Genomic DNA, 19,692 nt, shown 5'->3' on the forward strand with positions numbered 1-19,692 from the left:
TAAAGAGAAAATAATTTGGAACTTTAAAACAAAGTGAATATTAAACTTCGTTTTTGTTTGCATCAAAAATTCTAATGTATTAGAGACATCTGTATGACTTGTCTGAGAAAGCTCAATAGATAAATGAATTCACCCATTTTTAATGTGATTTGCATTAGATCTTGGTCTATAAAGTCCAATAAGATAGTCCAGTCTGTGCCTTCAGTTTTATAGTTTAGTGAATGAGACTGGCAAGATTGAAATCTCACAAGTGGTAATAGAGCAATGTGTTATTGACTCTTCGGTGGTGGGGGCTGAGGAGCCGTTAAGGGAAGGGTCAAGAAAGCTTCACAAAGGAAATAACACTTTAGCCAGAGTCCTACTGTTAACTCACCAGCAAGGGTAAAAATTGTCAAACTGTGATGTTGAGGGGCGGAGGGTTGCTTGTGGTGGTGGTAGTGGTAAGTGAGTCTGTGTGGCTAAAGCATCAGATTCTTAAGTGTTACAAAGAGAAGCTAGGAAATTGGACAGACAGCATTCAAAATGTTATCATTAAACAACAAATTGGTAGTTTATCTTGGGGGTGATGGACCCACTAGAGGATTTTTAAGTGGGAGACTAAAAATGATCAGATTTACCTTTTAAGACAGTAACTGTGAGATAGATTATTCAAAAGAGTTTATTATGTGACTTTTTGAAGATGTTTAAGGGTAGACAATTGAAAATCTTAAAGTCTTTTAGTTTTGTTTGCATAGTTAAAAAAATCCATATATGATACAGGGTATGGTATCTATAAGCTTATGTAAAAATACCATTTACCTACAATTTGCCCAGTTAGGAGAGTAAATGATTCAGAGTACTTTCTTGCTTAGGATTATATTAAATAATTATGTTAAATTTGACAAATGAATTATTTTATTGGTATTTTGGTTCAGTGCTATTTTCACACAGTCTGTCACATGCAATATATTTATGAATAATATTACTCAGTATTTTACAATGTTTCTCAATTAATTAGTTAATTTCCTAGTAATTAATTTCACCTAGAGACAATGGAATTGGTGGCCGGGAAGTTAAAATGAAATAATGTGTAGATAGTTTCATTTCAAATAGAGCACTATTTGGACATTAATTTTGATGTATTAAAAGAACAAAATCTTTTATTTAGGCCAGCATTCAAATCTTATTCTCTAAGATTAATGTATTTAACATACAAGCATTTAGTGTATTTCAGGGGTACAGAACATTATAAATACTAATATGATCATAATCATACTCGCAGAGCTTATAATTTAGTAGGGGAAATAAGATGTATTCTTTTTATGTATTTATCATAAAGAGAAGGAAGTGGTGTTTTAGGAGTGCATATAAAATCTAAAAAGAATTGAGAAGGGAAAGATTTTTGCATGAGAGGGATAAGAAACTGAAGGAGCTAGGACTTAAAAGCGAGATAAGATTTGGAGGCTTATTTACTGAGCGTGGGTATTATCTCTACTGAGTGTGGGTATGATCCTCGTATTACAAAAGATGAGACAGGTTAAATATGTTCATTGTCATACAGCTAGAAAGCGGCAGATCTAGAATTTTAATTCAAGCAACTAACTGTAAACCTGACCCTGTTTTGTTTTGTTTTGTTTTGTTAGGAAATAAGACCCTACTTGGTATCTTTTTGAAACATTTGGGTAGAATTTTTTTGATGTCAGCTTTTTTATGTACAAAGTTTTTATGTTTAATGGGCCATCTTTGTTTTATTTATACTACACCAGAGATGAGTATTGCCGATGGGTATGAAACTTTTTAAGTACACTACTTATGAAGATTTACTTTAATAGGGAAGCTTGAAGTAGAAAGCATATCATGCTGTGCTGGGCTTTAAGAAAACTGGATATATAAAAATTCAGACTCATATGAGATGATTATTTGTACACAAAAGTGTTCTTAAGTTTCATTATATGAAAAATGCAGTCATTTCACATAAAAACTTTATTTTGCCCATTTCTCAATAACGTAATTCATCATGTAAAAAAAGAAATGATTGGAGTGATTGCAGGTATTCCAGAAGTGCATTAATATTTTATAATTAAATTCATCTCCTCTTCCCTTTTCTTTGTACTTATATACATTTTTTTCAACGATTGTTAACCTAATTCCTTTTCCCCCTGTGTTTCTGCACGTGTTTAGATTGATATCCTTCTGTAAGTCACAGTCACATATAATATTTTGTAATGCATTAAGATACTATAAATATTAAAATTAAAATTAAAATCTTTGAGCAAAAAAATACAGAGATTCTAATTAAATATGTAAGATCTGTATGTGTATAACTGGGTGGGTCTCTGTTGATATGGATTAAGAAAATCATGAGCAGTTTTTTCTATTTTCCTTTAATTTTTTTAGCACTTAATTTTTTAAAATCTTTTTTTTAAAGTTTTTATTTATTTAAGTAATCTTTACAACGTGGGGCTCGAACTCATGACCCTAAGATCAAGAGCTGCATTCCTCCAACTGAGACAGCTAGGTGCCCCTTTAGCTTTTAATTTTTTGAATAGGCAATATATTCATATAATCTAATAGGTATGAAATAACGTATAGTAATGTTTCTTTCCCATCCATTTTTTTTTTTAAAGATTTTATTTATTTGACAGAGAGAGACACATCGAGAGAGGGAACATAAGCAGGGGGAGTGAGAGAAGGGGAAGCTGGCTTCCCCCTGAGCAGGGAGCCCGATGCGGGGCTTGATCCCAGGACCCTGGGATCATGACCTGAGCCAACAAAGGCAGACGCTTAGTGATTGAGCCACCCAGGTGTCCCTTTCCCATCCATTTCTTATAGCTATTCATTTCTCTTCTCCACCGATAACAACAACCTTGTTCAGTTTCTTTCCCAGAGATATTTTATGCACGTGTACAAGAAAGTGCAAATATATTTTTATTCTTAACACCAGTGGAGTGTATTATATACACTATTGTGTTCCCTGCTTTTTACACTTAATATGTATTTTGAGGCATTTCCATATCATTGTGTATAAATAAAGAGCTTCCTTATTTGTTTTTAGTTATATCATATTTAATTGTATGAATGAAAAAATCTATTTAGCCAGTCCTCTATTAATAGACTTTAATTTGCAGTCTTTTGCTGTTTTAAACAATGCTGCAATAAATAACTTTGTGCATAATATGTCATTTCACATGTGCCGTTTAGAGGACAAATTTTTAGAAGTACATTTGCCGGGTTAAGGGGTTATGTGTATTTGTAATTGCCAAATTACCCTCCTTAGGGCTTGTGTTAAATGTTCTCTTCTACCAGCATTGTATTGAAGTTTTGGTTTTCCCACACCCTCACCAACATCCCATTTATTTTTAAATACAATTTTTCCCCCAGCCTTCTTTTGAGAACCTTATTACCATAGAAAATAGCATCATAAGTGTGGGTAACTTAATTTCAGCATTGTGCCAAGGCAGAACAAGATTCTAATAAGTTTTTTCATCTTACTGAAAAACATGTGTATTCCTGTTTTAAGTCTCTAATATTGTCATTATAAAGTTTACTAGTTTTTCAAAGAAAAACAAAAGATTCACTATTCTATGTAAAATTGTCTACTTTATAAGATTATTTCAAGTGCTGATATTGAAATATATAACAAGAATCTTAAATAAGTTCTGTGATTTAAAAAAAAATGTTTTGTTGCTTAAACATCAGCATCACTAGTAGCAAAAGTAAAATGGTGAAAAAGTGAAATGTTACCAGACTTTTTGTTCATTTCATTTATATTCAATAATTTGTTGAATAGTAAAACCAGTATGCCTTCAGTATGTCTTTAAGCTGGGAAGAAAGTAGGCTCCTTTGAAATTAAATTTCAGCAATGTAGTTGAGTAGTGAATTTAAACAATTCACAATGCTGACTTTCAGTGCTTCTGAAAGCAGGAAGTGTATTACTGACACGCAGAAATATTCCAGCCCAAAGAACATCCCTACTGCCATATGTGGTAAGAATTTGTCACTAACTCACAAACCACTTCTGTAATGCAGTGAATAAGCAGAATTGGTCTTTGTTGTACATTTCCAATTCAATATGAAAGAACTTTGTTTTGCAGTGTCTTATAAGTAATTATTAGCTTATGCCTTGGAAGGAGCCTGGCACATCATGGGTGCCCAAGGTTTATTGAGAGAAGTAATAAAGAAACTTGTACATAATCTTTTAGGCATGATTTACGTGGTTTTAGGGACCCATAGTTAAATACAAAAATTACTTGAATAAGTTAAGGACTGAGTTAAATAATCTGACTCAGCTTATTAATGATTTCTTAAATAAAATTGCTTCCTTTTATTTTAGTGTTCCCTTTCAGTGCTATTTGGAAAATTAATCTTATGTTTGCACTTAAGTTAAAAAAAAGTATCCTTGGGGTTAATTATTAAGGGGTAGGGAGATACTGTGAGCCGAGAAAAACAGGAAAATGAGTTGTAAGGAATTGGGGTTAGCAAAATTCAATACAGAGCTATTTATAAATCATTAAAATTTTGAAAATATTAATGTTTTTATAAACTTGAATTTTTTTGTTTATATTTTAAGCGATTAAGAAGATTGTCTACCAAATATAGAACAGAAAAGATTTATCCCACAGCCACTGGAGAAAAAGAAGAAAATGTTAAAAAGAACAGATATAAGGACATACTGCCATGTAAGTTTGAAATGCCCTCATAGAACGATTGGAAATGTTAATTAGCAGCTTGTAGCCTAAACTAGTTTTATTCTTCCTAATGCGTTTGATTGTAAAGGAGTTAGTGATTAACTTCTCTTTTAAAATACACTATAAGATAATTTGTAATTGTGCTTCTTGTTTTTCCTCCTGAAAGTAGTTTTTGTTGTTTAGTTTTTTCTTTAGTGTCACAATTACTTTGATACTAACTTACTTTTAAATACAAAAAAATCCAAGGAAGAATGTCTTTTGTGCACTCCCTGTTCAAAGAAGTTATTTTGTTAAAATAAAATAGTTAATTCAGTAAATATAATGGACTAAATTTTATAAAATGCAAAAAAATATTACCTCTTATCTGTTCACAATTAGAACCTTAATTGGTGAATTATGCATGAAAAAAATAAACCATAAGGTGATTTGTGCCTGCATATCTGCTTTCTCAGTAGTCTCAGTATGTGTCTGAGAGTATACCTTAGACTGATAGCAGTATATTGTAATAATATAATTATATTCTTAAAAAGCATGGTTTTTGGCAAAATACCTTTACCTCTAAAAGCATGTATACTTAAGTGTGTTCCTATTTTATATAAAAACTTGACATTGTACATGCTATCTCTTAAAGCTGCTAAGTCTTTTTCTTTCCCTTCAACTGTCTTGAAATAGCTACATTCCATGGCACCATTCCCTCAACTCTCATTCATTGTTTTCCCCAGCCTTAAGTTGAGATGTAATTGACAAATCTCAGTAATTTTTAAAGGTGGTTCTCTCTAAAATGTCTTTGAGAAAGTTTCCAGTGACTTTCTTTGTGCCAGATTTAGTAGTCTTTTTTTCAGTGCTTACTCCTTTCTGTTAACTATCTTGATGCCATTGACCAGTCTCTATTTTTGAAATTTTCTTCTTCCATGATATCCTTCTTTCAAATTGCCTTGTCCCTCTCTTTCTCGCTGTCTTCTTTGCATGAATTTAATCCTTCATCTTTTTCTTGTTGTTGTTCAACTGTATTCTCAGCTGTGGGATCTGTGGGTGGCCAGTATTAGCAGAATTACTAAGCAGCAAGTGTACCTAGTATAATGGTGAAGAGTTTTGGTTCTGGAAGTTCAAATCATAGCTCTACCACCTGCTGTGTCTATGACTTTGAACTAATCCTCTCTGTGCCTTTTTTCCCTCATCTATAAAATGTAGATTAAAATAATACTCTTTATGCTTATTTTGATTATTACATATGTTAGTGCATGTTAAAAAGCTTAGAATTATACCTACCACGTAGTAACTATACATTAAGCTTTTGGAAAACACATTCCACTTTCTTTTTTTTTTTTTTTTTAAAGATTTTATTTATTTATTCGACAGAGATAGAGACAGCCAGCGAGAGAGGGAACACAAGCAGGGGGAGTGGGAGAGGAAGAAGCAGGCTCATAGTGGAGGAGCCTGATGTGGGGCTCGATCCCATAATGCCGGGATCACGCCCTGAGCCGAAGGCAGACGCTTAACCACTGTGCCACCCAGGCGCCCCCACATTCCACTTTCTTACAAGTCCCCCTCAGAATGGTGGATAGTATGGGTTTCTGGACAGTTTTTATTAAGCAAGATAATCTCAACATACTCTTAATATACTCTGGAATTAATGCACGTACTCTTAAAGAGATAGTTTCTCTATTTTTCTATTATCTGGGGAAATGAACAGTTTCAGCTTTCTATTTTCATATGTTGTGTTTCATTCATTCATTTTACAAAAAGCTTTGAACAAATACTCTATGCTGGAGATAGAGCAGAAAACAAACTGTCAAAAATTCCTGCCCTTGTGTAGTTTATATTCTAGTCAAGGGGGAATGAACAATAAATAGAAATAACATATATGGTCTCTCAGATGGTGGTTAGTGGTATTGAGGATAATACAGTGGGGATGAGGCACATAGACAAAGCTGAGACTAGAAGGGGGAAGCTTTACAATTTTAAATAGAGATAAAGGGAGAAGTTCAGTGGTGTGGTATAAAATTGGCACTCTAATAAATAAAAACCTTAATTTGTATTGTCAGTTTCTGTAGTAAATGAATTATTTGCCATAATCATCACAACAAAACTTTGTGGTAGGTACTATTATATGCCACTTTGCAGATGGGAAACTGAGACAGAAAGAAATTAAATAGCTAGTCATACAGGTAATAGAGTCAATGAGAATTTAAACTCAGGTAATTTTTGTCCAGAGCACTGGTTCTCAACTGGGGTGATTTTGCCCCTAGAAGAAACAGTTAGCAATGTCTGGAGACATTTTAGTTGTCACAACTGGGCAAATGGCAGGCTGCTACTGGCATCTGGTAGGTAGAGGCTAAGGATGCTGCTGCATCCTATAATACAGAGGCTACAGCCTCCCCATAAGCGAAGTATTACACAAGGCCAAAATGCCAGTAATGCCGAGGTTGAGAAGCCTTGCCCTAGATCCTGAGCTCTTAATCATTGTGCTATAGTCAGACTGGCTGTGTCTTTTTTCCTTTTAAGTTATTTAAGGTTTGATAAGTCAGTTTCCAATAAATTTCTAGTCATTTTAATTTGGAAAATTATATTAAAAGCAGTTGTACTTAGAGATATATATTTACTTACTGTCATAAAAATAATGTTGTCAGTTTCCTTTGCATGTTTAGTATGTCCAGTGCTTCCAGACACAGTATTTTTTAAACAGCTTTATTGAGGTATAATTTACATACCATAAAATTTACCCACTTTAAATGTATAATTCAGTAATTTTTAGTAAATTTATATAGAGTTGTGAACCATTGACACAATACAGTTTTAGAGTATTTCTATCAGCCCAGAATGATCGTTTATGCCAGTTTGGCGTCCTAAGCCCCAGGCAACCACTAATACTTTCTGCTGTAGATTTTCCTATTCAGGAAATTTCATGTAAATGTAAGTATACAATATGTATGTAGTCTTTTATGTCTGGATTTTTTCATGAAGCATATTTCTGAGATTTATCCATGTTGTAGCATCTATCAGTAGTTCATTCCTTTTTATTGTTCAGTAATACTGCATTATATGAATATATCACATTTTGTTTATCCATTCACCAGTTGATGAACATTGTGAATAATGCTACTATGAACATTTCCATACAAATCTGTGTGTGGACATATGGCCGTCTTTCTCTGGGATAGATACGAGTGGATTTCTGGATCTATGGTAGCTTATGTTTAACTTTTTAAAAACTGCTGAACTATTTTTTAAAGTGGCTGTGTACCATTTTACTTTCCCACCACCAATATATGGGGGTCCCAGTTTCTCCACATTCCTTTTTACTCTCAGTCTTTTTGAGTATAGTTATTCTAGTGGGTGTATAGAGGTATCTCATTGTGGTTCTAATAGGCATTTCCCTAATGACTAGTGATGTTGAGCATCTTTTCATGTTCTGTTAGCCACTTGTGTATCTTCTTTGGTGAAAAGTCTCTTCAGATTCTTTGTACTTTTATTAGATTTGATCTTTTTAATTCTATTGAGTTGTTAAAAGTTCTTCAGCTGTCCTAGATACAGGTCTTTCTTTACATATATGGTTTGCAAATTTTTTCCTCCCAGTTTATGGCTTGTCTTTTCATTTTCTTAAGGTGTCTTTAAAAGTGTGCAAGCTTTTAATTTTGGTGGAGTCCAATTTATCAGTTTTATGGATCATGCTTTTGATATTCTCTCCATGAACTCTGCCTAATTCAAGATCACAACGATTTTCTCTGTTTTCTTATTTTTCTTCTAGAAGTATTGTAGCTTTAGCTTTTACATTTAGGTCTATAATCCATTTTCAGTTAATTGTCTGAAATAATCTGTGTATGTAGGATTGTTCTAATACCATTTGTTGAAAAGACTGTCCTTTCTCCACTGAATTGCCTTGGTACCCCTGTCGGAAATCATTGGACCATAAATATAAGGGTTTTGTTTTTTTTTTCCTGGACCCTTAATTCTACTCTGCTGTTGTATTCTTAAGCCAGTATCATACTGTCTTCATTACGCAGCTTTGTAGTAAGTTCTAAAAGCAAGAAGTATTAGTCTTCCCCACCATGTTCTTATTTTTAAAAATTTATTTGGTTCTTTTGGTTCCTTTGCATTTACGTATATATATAAAATTGTGGGATAATTGGTCAATTTCTGCAAGAAACCCTAATGGGATTTTGATAAGGATTGCATTGAATGTATAGATCAGTTTGGGGAGAATTGCCATCTTCAGCCATATTGATTCTTCCAGTCTATGAACATGAATTTTCTCTCTCCATTTATTTAGATCTTTAATTTCTCTCAGCATTGTTTTATGGTTTTCAGTGTATTCTTGTATTTCTTTTTTTAAATTCTTTATCTGATTGAAATTATTTTATTCTCAAATTCTTTATTACTAGCACATAGAAATACAATTTATATTTTTGTATTGATTTTTTTAATCTAGTGACCTTTCTGAACTCATTTATTAGTTTAGTAGCTTTTTATGGATCCTTTAGGATTTTTTACATACTGAGTCATTTTATCTGCAAATGATGACAGTTTTACTACTTCCTTTCTGATCTGAATGCCTCTTCTACCTTGTTCTATTAGTTAGAACCTCTAATAAAATGTTGAAGTGGAAAGAGCAGACATTTTTGCTTTTGATCCATTAAAACTAGTTTCATCACTGTTCAAAGATTATACAGGTTTTTCTAGAGTGATCTTAGAGATTTGATTTATTTTATACTAGAATACTGAGGCCAGTTCCAGAATTAAGAAATATCTAGATGCTCTTGAGTCAAGAATGATCTTTACTTTGTCTGCTAAGAGGACTAAAATTGAGCTGCCTAGCCTTTAGCAGTGATGGATCAGTGTAATACATGTATTGTAATTTAATTATGAAGATTCTTGTCCAATGATTTCTTGTTAATTATGAAGACCTAGGATTTAATCAATAGGAAGTTTTGGTTTCTTCTGATGTGACAATATTTAAATACTTTCTTTCTGTTGCCATAAGTTGTTGATGTTTGTTTGGGGGGAAAATGTTGCTGCTTAGAGAGCCTCCTGTGGGGCCAATCTTGGTTCTATCTGTTTGGAGTTGGGTTCTTGGGAGATTGTAGAGGCAATCAGCAAAACCATGGAGAGGAATGATTGTTTTCATTTCTTTAATATTCTTTAAGTTATACACATGTTCATGCTTAATAGGAGCACCAATGAAAAATTGAACATACACGCAACCTAACACTGGTTTTTAAAATTGCCAATAATATGATTATTTAGTATAAAGCAGTGACTACAAAATTTGCTTGTGCTTATTTATTTATTTATTTATTTATTTTAAAGATTTTATTTATTTATTTGACAGAGAGAGGCAGCGAGAAAGGGAACACACACAATCAGGGGGAGTGGGAGAGGGAGAAGCAGGCTTCACGCTGAGCAGGGAGACTGATGTGGGGCTCAATCCCAGAATACTGGGATCATGACCTGAGCCGAAGACAGATGCTTAATAATTGAGCCACGCAGACGCCCCTTGCTTGTGCTTTAGAGTTTAAAATAAACCATTTTTCTGTCCCATCTTGAACTTACTGAATCAAACTTACTACAGAATATGGTACTCAGAAGTCTTGTGATTTAATTTGCTTTTTCCAGGCCCCAGGTGTTGTATGATTAGAGATTGATGAAATAAGATTGGCAAAATGTTGAAATTATTTAATATTAATAGTATACTGTATGTTAATTAACTTGGAATTTAAATAAAAACTTTATTAAAAATGTTGAAATTATTAAAACAGGGTAATGGTTATATGGGGATTCATTGTTATTTTTGTGTATGCATAAAATTTTCCATCATAGAATATTTTTTAAAAATTACCAGCCTGGATGTAACAGCCTCGTACCAGTATTGACTATCATTTGGGAGCCACTGTTCTCATTTGGGTTCGCAATCCCCAGAAACATTACTGAGGATCCAGTGGTAAACCAACTATTGTACAAAGTCCTATGTTTGAGATACTTTAACTGGAGGCTAATATGCCACATAAATAAGGGTGATTAATTGGGACTCCTCATTACTGGCAAACATGGTGAGAGGAAGCTTCATGTAGTTACTTATCCTAACGACTGTCATTATCCTAACTACTGAATATTCCCATTTACCAGAAGATCAAGTGAGATAAGAAACAGAGCATTGATTAACATATAAACATTCTCTTTTCTGGAAGCACAGAAAAGAGATACATGATTTGAATTGGAGGCTAGTATGTTTTTCTTCTGTATCTCTTCCTACAAATTTTCAAAGATTTCACTAAAAATTAATAAAATCAGCAGAACTGGGCCTTAGTACTAACGTATAAAATTTGAGTCCTTGACAAATTCGTTATTCATTAGTCGACTTTTAAGGGTTTGCTAAATAGTTTTATTCATGTCTGTTACCATTTCTGTCTTTTTCTACTTAATTGCCTTTAATATTCATTGTCCCTGGATTAGAAGGGACTGTAATATGATAATGGCATCTTACATATTACATGCTGTGGTTCTTTCTAATTTGTATACTTGTGAATCTTAGGCAGTTGTACTGCTTTAGGATTTCATAGGCTCAAAGTATCTCCCCCCAAATATTAATTACTACAAATGGAAAGATAATAACTTTATAGTGGGAGACAACCAGGTGACACCATATTAACCAAGTATTCAAGGTTAACATCACAAATAGTATGAAATTGACATCATAAACCCCTTGGTGTGTCTTCTCACTGAGAAGGACACATTATCATTCTCTGATGTTCTTGCCCAAAATGCATAAACCTCATTCCAATCATAAGAAAAAAAAATGAGTCAAAGGAACTTTTGTAGACTGGAACAAACTAAGGAGAAATAACAACTACATGTAATGTGGGATCCTGGAAAGAGAAAAAAAATTTTTTTAAATTGGGGAAATTTGTATATAGTCTGTTGTTTAATTACTGGTGGTGTGACAATGTTAATTTTCTGATTTTGATAATTGTGTGATGGTTATATAAGATATTAACATTAAGGGAAGCTGAGTGAGAGATATAAGAATTCTCTGTACTATTTTTGCAATTTTTCTGTAAATCTAAACTTAGTTCTAAATTTAAAAAATGTGAAGAATCAACACAAACTGGAACAAAACTATTTGTATTACCTATAACTAAAGATTGATTTTTCTTTTTTTATATAAATCGGTAGGAAAACAGACATAGGTAAAAGTGTGCAAAGGATATAAAGAAGCAGTATATGGTAAAAGGAATCTAAATAATCAGTAACTATATGAAAATGTGCGACCACTTGCATAGTTCAAGAAATACAAGTGATTTTTTTACTTTTTAGAATGTCACCTATTAAAAAAGTTAACACCCAGTCACTCTTACAAATAGCATTTGTATTGTGTAAGTTAGTATACATCTTTTAGAAGGCAAGTAGCATTTCTTCTGTTAGGAACTTATGTACCACTGCTAGCAGTGAAAGCAGATACGTGTACAGCAGTGTTCAGTGTGCTGGTGTTTTTAATAGGAAAAAAATGGTCCATCAGTTCTGTAGCTGGTTAAATAATGAAACATCCATATAATGGATTTTATTTAACCTGTGAATAAGATAGATCTGTGTTATATTAACTCTGGGAAGAGTTCCAGGATATAGGATTAACTGAAAGGTGAGATAACAGAATATAGGATGATTGTATTTGCATAGTTTTCAAAATATGTAGGTATATGCATAAAAATTACTTCTAGAAGGAAAAAAGAACCTTAATAGTATCTGTGTTAGGAAAGAGAGACCTGGACTTCAAGGACAGGAGAAGATTACTTTTCATTTTATACCTTTCTTTAAGGGGTGCCTGGGTGGCTCAGTTGGTTAAGTGTCCGACTTGATCTCAGCTCAGGTCTTGGTCTTGGAGTCATGAGTTCAAGCTCCACGCTGAGCGTGGAGCCTGCTTAAATTTAAAAGAAAAAAAAAGGGCCTTTCTTTAAATTCTGATTTTTAAAAATCATATACATATTACTTCTATGTGAAAAAATAAAACTGCAATTTTATAAAACTAATGAAATTTATATTTTTGAGCTTTTTTGTAAAGATTTTTTTTACCTTAATTTGGCATTACCTACTAATAAATATTATTGCCAAGTACAGTAATTAGCACTTTTTATGCATCATCTACTTCATTTGCCATAATTTACTTAATTTTTATAATTTCTTGTGAAATACGAAAGCTACATTTCCTAACAAGGATTTTGGCAAATGAGCTTGTACATTAGTGCTTAGTGTCCACTACCTCATATGCTTGTTAAAAAACTGCAGAGGCGTCTAACAAATTTGGGATAATGCCCAGGAATTTGTATTTTAAAAGAGTTCCTGAGATTATTCTGATAATAGCTTTAAAACACAGCTTTACATCATCAGATTTTTGTTTTTATAGACTTACTTTCTATAAATATGATGTTAGAAATTGTTTTTTAAAGAAAATATTTTTGAACTATATGGCTTATTAGAAAACACATGTCTACCAATAGGACATAATTTATGAAATCCTTTTTTTTTTTTCTTATAGTTGATCACAGCCGAGTTAAGTTGACTTTAAAGACTCCTTCTCAAGATTCAGACTATATCAATGCAAATTTTATTAAGGTATGTATTAACTTCAAATGATGTTTCTCTGCCCTACTTAATGTCTTCCTACATACTAGTTTCATTAAGATTTTTTAAATTGCCTAAATATTATACCAATAACAACAACAAAGAAAATCACAACCCTGACACACTATGTGGTTTTCTTCTAACCTTATTCATAAAGATAAAGAGTTTTGTTTAGTTTAGTTTCATGATAGTTAAGATTGCTTTCTAATTATTTTTTTTTTTTAATACTGAAGGCTTGTAATCAGTTTACCAATTGCTAAGTTTTCTCCATTGTCCCTTTGGGTTTATATACACAAATGTACATACATGGTCATTTCCTGCTGTTGAACTATATAGGTTGTTTCCAATTTTCGTGATGGTAATATTGCAGTGAACGCTGTTATTCTTTTGAATAATTTCTTAGAATAAATTATCAGGGCTGGGATTACTGGGTAATACTGATGTAAAATTATAGAATATAGGGGCGCCTGGGTGGCACAGCGGTTAAGCGTCTGCCTTCGGCTCAGGGCGTGATCCCGGCATTATGGGATCGAGCCCCACATCAGGCTCCTTTGCTATGAGCCTGCTTCTTCCTCTCCCACTCCGCCTGCTTGTGTTCCCTTTCTCACTGGCTGTCTCTCTCTCTGTCGAATAAATAAATAAAATCTTTAAAAAAAAATTATAGAATATAAATTTCGATTAAAACCTTTGGAAAATTGTCACTATGTCTCAAGTGGCAACCCAAGTGAATACAAGATTAAATACAGCCTTCATGTAGATAACCATTTTTGGATGCTCTTATACCGAAAGCAGTCAGGTTCTTACATAGTAGTTATCAATAGACAGATTCAGACTGCTACTTAATTAAATAAAAGACTACTTTGTTCATTAGTTATTCTGTGTTTTTGAATGACAGGATAATTTCAGTTCTTTTATATATGGTATTTATAGGTATTTTTAAAAAAATATTTTGTTGACAAAAATATTACGATGGTATGAGTTACATGGTAAAATTAATATTACCCATGTCAACATTAAACAGTCATGGTTTCAAATAAGAACTTCCCCTGCCAACAAAATCAGTTTTATTAAAATTATGGCAAACCCAAAACTAAGAAGTTAAACAAAAACTAATATGTAGGTGGTTTGCTGTTTCAGATGTTGTCAATGTTGATATTCTTTTATAAGGACATTTGTTACAAGTTCTAGTTTGCAGGGCGCCTGGTTGTCTCAGTAGGTGGAGCATGCAACTCTTGATCTCACGGTTTTAAGTTTGAGCCACGCCCACGTTGGGTATAAAGATTACTTAAATATAAAATCTTTAAACACAAAAAAAAGCTCCAGTTTTTAATTCTACTTAGTAACACTGATTTATTGTGTGATTCAATTATTCGCTAGTTCAATATTTTAGTCTGTTGTCTTATTTGGTATATTCCCAGGTTTGTTATTAGGTATGTATATAGTAGGCACCCAATAAACCTTTTAAGTTGAGTAAATAATTTAAGGTAGCTATGGAAGAATCTAACTAAGAAAGAACTGTTTGGTAGTTTTACTGTTGTTTTTAGAATCAAAGCATGCTTTTTATGTTTCCATCTAGTTAGACTTGTTGACTAGGTATTGGGGCTTTTTTTTTTTTTTAAACCCAGGTAAATAATAATTTGTAAATTAGCATAAGGCAATTTAATTATCAATTCTGTGTGCCATTTCTACTAAATACACAAAAATAATATTTTACCAAAGGCTGAAGTGAATTGAATATATTTTGTCATGCTTTTATGTACTATGAAAGAAAAATTGTTTGGAAATACTTCAAGTGAAAAGAGAGGAGTATTACTAATAAGATTTGAAACCTTAAAATTTAGGTAAGGAAATACTTTTGGTAATTGTAATAAATATGAAATTTCCTTTTAACCATTTTAGGGTGTTTATGGGCCAAAAGCATATGTGGCAACCCAAGGACCTTTAGCAAATACGGTAATAGATTTTTGGAGGATGATATGGGAGTACAATGTCGTAGTAAGTAATTTACTTTTCATAATCTATTTTGAGAAGTATTACATGGAATGACATAGGATGTTTTACTGAATAAGGAATGAGAGAAGACTTTTTAGCCATAATGATATGTTAATTATAACTAATATTTACTCAAAAGACTGAAACTGAAGTCTATGATGTCTCATTTGAGTCTCACAAATTAGTTGAAATATTTTAAGAAGAGACTGTGATAATACTTTAAATCTTTTCCTCAGTCAGTAACTAATAAGATACCTACCAAGTAAGATGGATTGATAGATGGATAGAGGGATAGCCATGTGATAGGAGAAGAGTGAAGTGTTAATGGTAGAATATAGATGGTAGCTATACAGTGTTTACTGTAAGATTATTTCACCTTTGCTATATCTTTGAAATATTACATTATAAAATGTTGGGATGAAGAAGCAAATCTAACAACCTTTTTGTTTAAAGACAGTATTAAATGCATTCAGTCTTCAGATAATTTCATTAAATGTATTTAAAATATTTCATAGTGCTATTTGGGTAAATATCCTAAAAGTGATATTTTAATGTAATTTCAAAAGTCAGAGGCCAGTTTATGAGGATCATAAAATTTAATTCAAATTAAATACATTATGTTAATTGAAGCCGATTTAATTTGTTGCTATATAGTTATCTCTTGATTATAAAGTGAGATTTTGATCATTTCTTTAACTCCTCCTTTTAATAGTAAAACTACTTTTTTTGACGGGCCAGGTATAATTTTACTGAGAGTAAAAAGTAATTCTTGGAATTCATATTTCATTTAAAAAGTAAAATTGTATTTAACTGATACAATCTTCATCTCATTCCATCTCCCATTTCTTTTTAGATCATTGTGATGGCCTGTCGAGAATTTGAGATGGGAAGGGTATGTATACCTATTAACACTTAAAATAATTATGGAGGATCCTTTTCATCACTTCATTTCTAGGGATATATGGTTCCTGGTCCTTTTTTATATTCTGAGCCTAAGTAATTAAAGTAGATACTTCTTTTTTGTGTTCTGCTATTGGTTTTATTTGATAAAAGGAACATCATAATCTCTAAAAAGCACATAAACTTTTTTTTTTTTTTACATTTCATAGGTATGTTTTAGATAAACTTAAAATAATAGATACTGTATTATAACTTAGTCTTTCAGTGTTTAATGGTCTAGTAAGTAGAACACTATTTATGGACTGAATTAGAGAGGTATTTTAAAATAGGAACAAAATTGAGCAAATGAAAATGAGTTCAATAAAATAATTTTGATTAATTATCATCAATTTATAGCTGGAATATTCTTATTTTTCTGTCTGAGAATACCACTACATTTTTTTGTGTGTTCATACCATCTTCAGAAGCAAAGAGAATAAAATTCCTTAATCTGAAATTTTTAACATTGGTGTTTTTATACTTTGTGCAAGTAAAATTGGTTTTAAAACCATTGTGATCAGGACCAACTAAGTCTTTAATGTTGGAGGTGCTAATATATTTACAGAGAACAGGTATTAAGTAAAACTTCAGTGTGGTCTTCTATAAATGTGACACACACATCAGACTTAGAAACTAATTATGTGGTGATTTGAATTTTCCTTATACTAATGTGGTACATTAGTTAAAGTAAAATTTTTTTATATCTATTTCACCCATCCCCTCACCCACCTCCCCTCTGGCAAAAAGTTGTAAAAATTCTTACTTAATTTTTTTCAGTAAAGGATATATTGCATAAAGCAAGATCGTGCATCTTTTAGTTACGTGAGACATTGTAATATATAAATCATTGGGAAACCTTATTTTAACTAATAATTTTGGTCATTCCTCCCTTATTAAATCCTTTACCAGTAGTGGAAGTATTAAGTAGTATTGGATAGAAAATGAACAGTCTAAGATTAGAAAATACACAGACCAGTAAATTAAGTAAATAGGTTATCTCTTTAAGAATTGACAGGATGTACTTCAATACCAGTATTATTAATTGTTTGTGTTAGGAAATTTAAATTTCATTCTCCTACTGTTTTTTTAAGTTACTGTTAAGGTTTAGGGTTTATTCTTCCTTTCATTCTATTAATGTTTATCACTTGTACTTCAGTAATAATACTTGATAAAAAAAGGTCATATTGAGTACAGAATTTTTGAAGCTAAAGATTTTGTGTTCATAGTGTTTTGTTAATAGTAAATTGTCAGTGAGTTAGGACCTATGAATTTATTTGATAACCTTGACTTTGATCTTGACCTAGAATATGACCTAATGGAAAGAACATAGATAATGAAATCAAATAAACCTACACTTTACTAGCATTTTGACCATAGTGCAGTGAACCATCCCCTTTGAGCTTTAGTTTCCTCATCTCTGAAATGAATGTGATAATATGATTATAGATTATGCATGTATGATTAGCACTTAGTTTTTGATGTCAGTTGTTTATTAATTTACACCTGGAATATAAATACCAATATAGTCCTTACTCAGTTACAACTTGGAAAATTCTTTTTGTAGCAAGTAGAGTGTTCTTTCTACTATCCCACAGATTTTATACCTAATGGGAATTCAGCTACATATTATAGAGATTGTCATTTTACAAGCATTAAAACTTGCTGGCAACCCATATACTAAACAGACTTCCTTGGGCCGGGCACTTTGTTTTTTTAAAGCAGTGTTTCTTTTCTAGAGGAGGATCTTTGGAATCCACTCTGTTGACCAAACAGATAGCAATGGACAGCTTAGACACTTAGATTAATAAAGTTCTTATGAGTAATCTTGGAGAGCAAATAGTAGCTTACCTTTAAGAACAGTTGGATAAGTCGAAGCTCTTCTAACACTTTGCCTACTGGTGTCAGTTTTTCTATTTTCTGGAAAGAGCAACAAGCCTAACACTAGGGCACAAAATATTTGTAAAAGTTCAGTAAAAACTACCATATGGATTACTTACCAACTTTTTTTTTTTTTGGACAACAGAAAAAATGTGAACGCTACTGGCCTTTGTATGGAGAAGAACCTATAACATTTGCACCATTTAAAATTTCCTGTGTAAGTACTTAGTTTTATATATATTATTCAGAAAATTGGGATGCTAGACTGATGAATAATTATAATATGGTATGAGCCCAGTTTTATATAAGCCAAGCATTCAAAATTTCATATAAATATATACTTAATTATAATAAATGAATATTAATAATAATGTTTGTTTTTTGGGGCGCCTGGGTGGCTCAGTCAGTTAGGTGGCTGACTCTTGATTTTGGCTCAGGTCATAATCTCAGGATTCTGGGACTGAGCCTCATGTCAAGCTCTGTTTGGCAGGGAGTCTACTTGAGGATTCTCTGTCTCCCTCTCCTTCTGCCCCTCCCCCATACGCACGCTCCCTCTCTCTCTCTCTCTCTCTCTCTCAAATAAATAAATCTTCAAAAAAATAATGTTTGTTTTTATACTGCTTTTAAATTTAAAAGCTTTGAAAGTGACTTCATAAATGTGTAATTTCCTTTTACTTTATTATGTTAATTTTGTGTTAGTCTTTGCATATAAGTTGATAATAAATGTTTATGTATATAAGAATAAAAACAGAGTAACCTACCTGTGCTTTGAGTGATCTGTTTGGAAATTGGTATTAAAGTTGGGGTGCCTGGCTGGCTCAGTGGAGCATATGACTCTTAATCTCAAGGTAATTGGCATAAAGTAGTAGTTTCAAACTGAAATGCGAAAGACCCTTGATGACTGAAGTATAGTGTATCATGTTAATCTTCTATATATTTGTTATGCCATCCAGGATTTTTGTAATTATATACAAAGATGGTTTTGAGAACTGCTATCGTAGGAGTAAAGATTGATCCTATATGGCAGACAATTTATTATGAAATTTAAAATATATACCTATTTAATAAGTTCTGGAAATGAGTTAAATTCAAGTTCTAAAACGAACAGCTGAAATCTGAGAAAATGAATTCAAAAACAATGAAGGAAAAGCAAAAAAGAGAAATAAAATATAAGTGAGCTTTAGAATAGAACCAACAGTTTGCTTTTGTTACACCCAATGGCATCTTTCTTAATCACCTGAAAGAAATATGTTGTCTTACTCACTTGCAAAGATGATGATTTAACATAGATGGAAATTAAATAACTTCCCTGTATTAGTTAAGGTTTTCCTGAGAAATAGAACCAGTAAGATATGCGTATATAAAGAGAAAAAGATTTATTATAAGTAATTGGCTCACAGGATCACGGAGGCTGGCAAGTCCAAAGTCTGCAGGGTGGTCAGCCAAACTGGAGACCTAGGAAAGTTGATGCTTTAGTTCCAGTCTGAAGACCAGCAGCCTGGAGACTAGGAGAGCCGGGGTAGCAGTTCTAGTCTAAAGGCAGGCAGGCTAGAGACCCAGAAGGGCTGATACTCACTTCCAGTTTAAAGTCTGCTGTAGAGCC

The 19,692-nt window shown here is 32.4% G+C and overlaps 1 protein-coding gene and 1 long non-coding RNA gene across 6 annotated transcripts in view; one reads left to right on the plus strand and one right to left on the minus strand.

Moving 5' to 3' along the window:
* The window catches only part of PTPN12 (protein tyrosine phosphatase non-receptor type 12), an 85,180-nt gene that overhangs the window by 32,211 nt on the left and 33,277 nt on the right, over nucleotides 1-19,692 (plus strand). For 4 of the 5 annotated variants that reach the window (XM_026504326.4, XM_026504336.4, XM_057304507.1 and 1 more), the window contains exons 2-6: nucleotides 4,550-4,658; nucleotides 13,195-13,271; nucleotides 15,180-15,275; nucleotides 16,126-16,164; nucleotides 18,235-18,306. In XM_026504326.4, the coding sequence (XP_026360111.1) occupies nucleotides 4,550-4,658; nucleotides 13,195-13,271; nucleotides 15,180-15,275; nucleotides 16,126-16,164; nucleotides 18,235-18,306 (393 nt within the window). The remainder of the gene's footprint in view (nucleotides 1-4,549; nucleotides 4,659-13,194; nucleotides 13,272-15,179; nucleotides 15,276-16,125; nucleotides 16,165-18,234; nucleotides 18,307-19,692) is intronic. The other variant, XM_057304509.1, reaches the window with a different exon arrangement.
* LOC113259124 (uncharacterized) overlaps nucleotides 2,592-19,692 on the minus strand; it is a 104,435-nt gene continuing 87,334 nt past the window's right edge. Inside the window, exon 5 of the long non-coding RNA XR_006410052.3 lies at nucleotides 2,592-19,544. This is a non-coding gene — a long non-coding RNA (uncharacterized LOC113259124). The remainder of the gene's footprint in view (nucleotides 19,545-19,692) is intronic.

This window comes from Ursus arctos, unplaced genomic scaffold, assembly GCF_023065955.2.
Source record: "Ursus arctos isolate Adak ecotype North America unplaced genomic scaffold, UrsArc2.0 scaffold_3, whole genome shotgun sequence".
Classification (NCBI taxonomy): Eukaryota; Metazoa; Chordata; class Mammalia; order Carnivora; family Ursidae; genus Ursus; species Ursus arctos.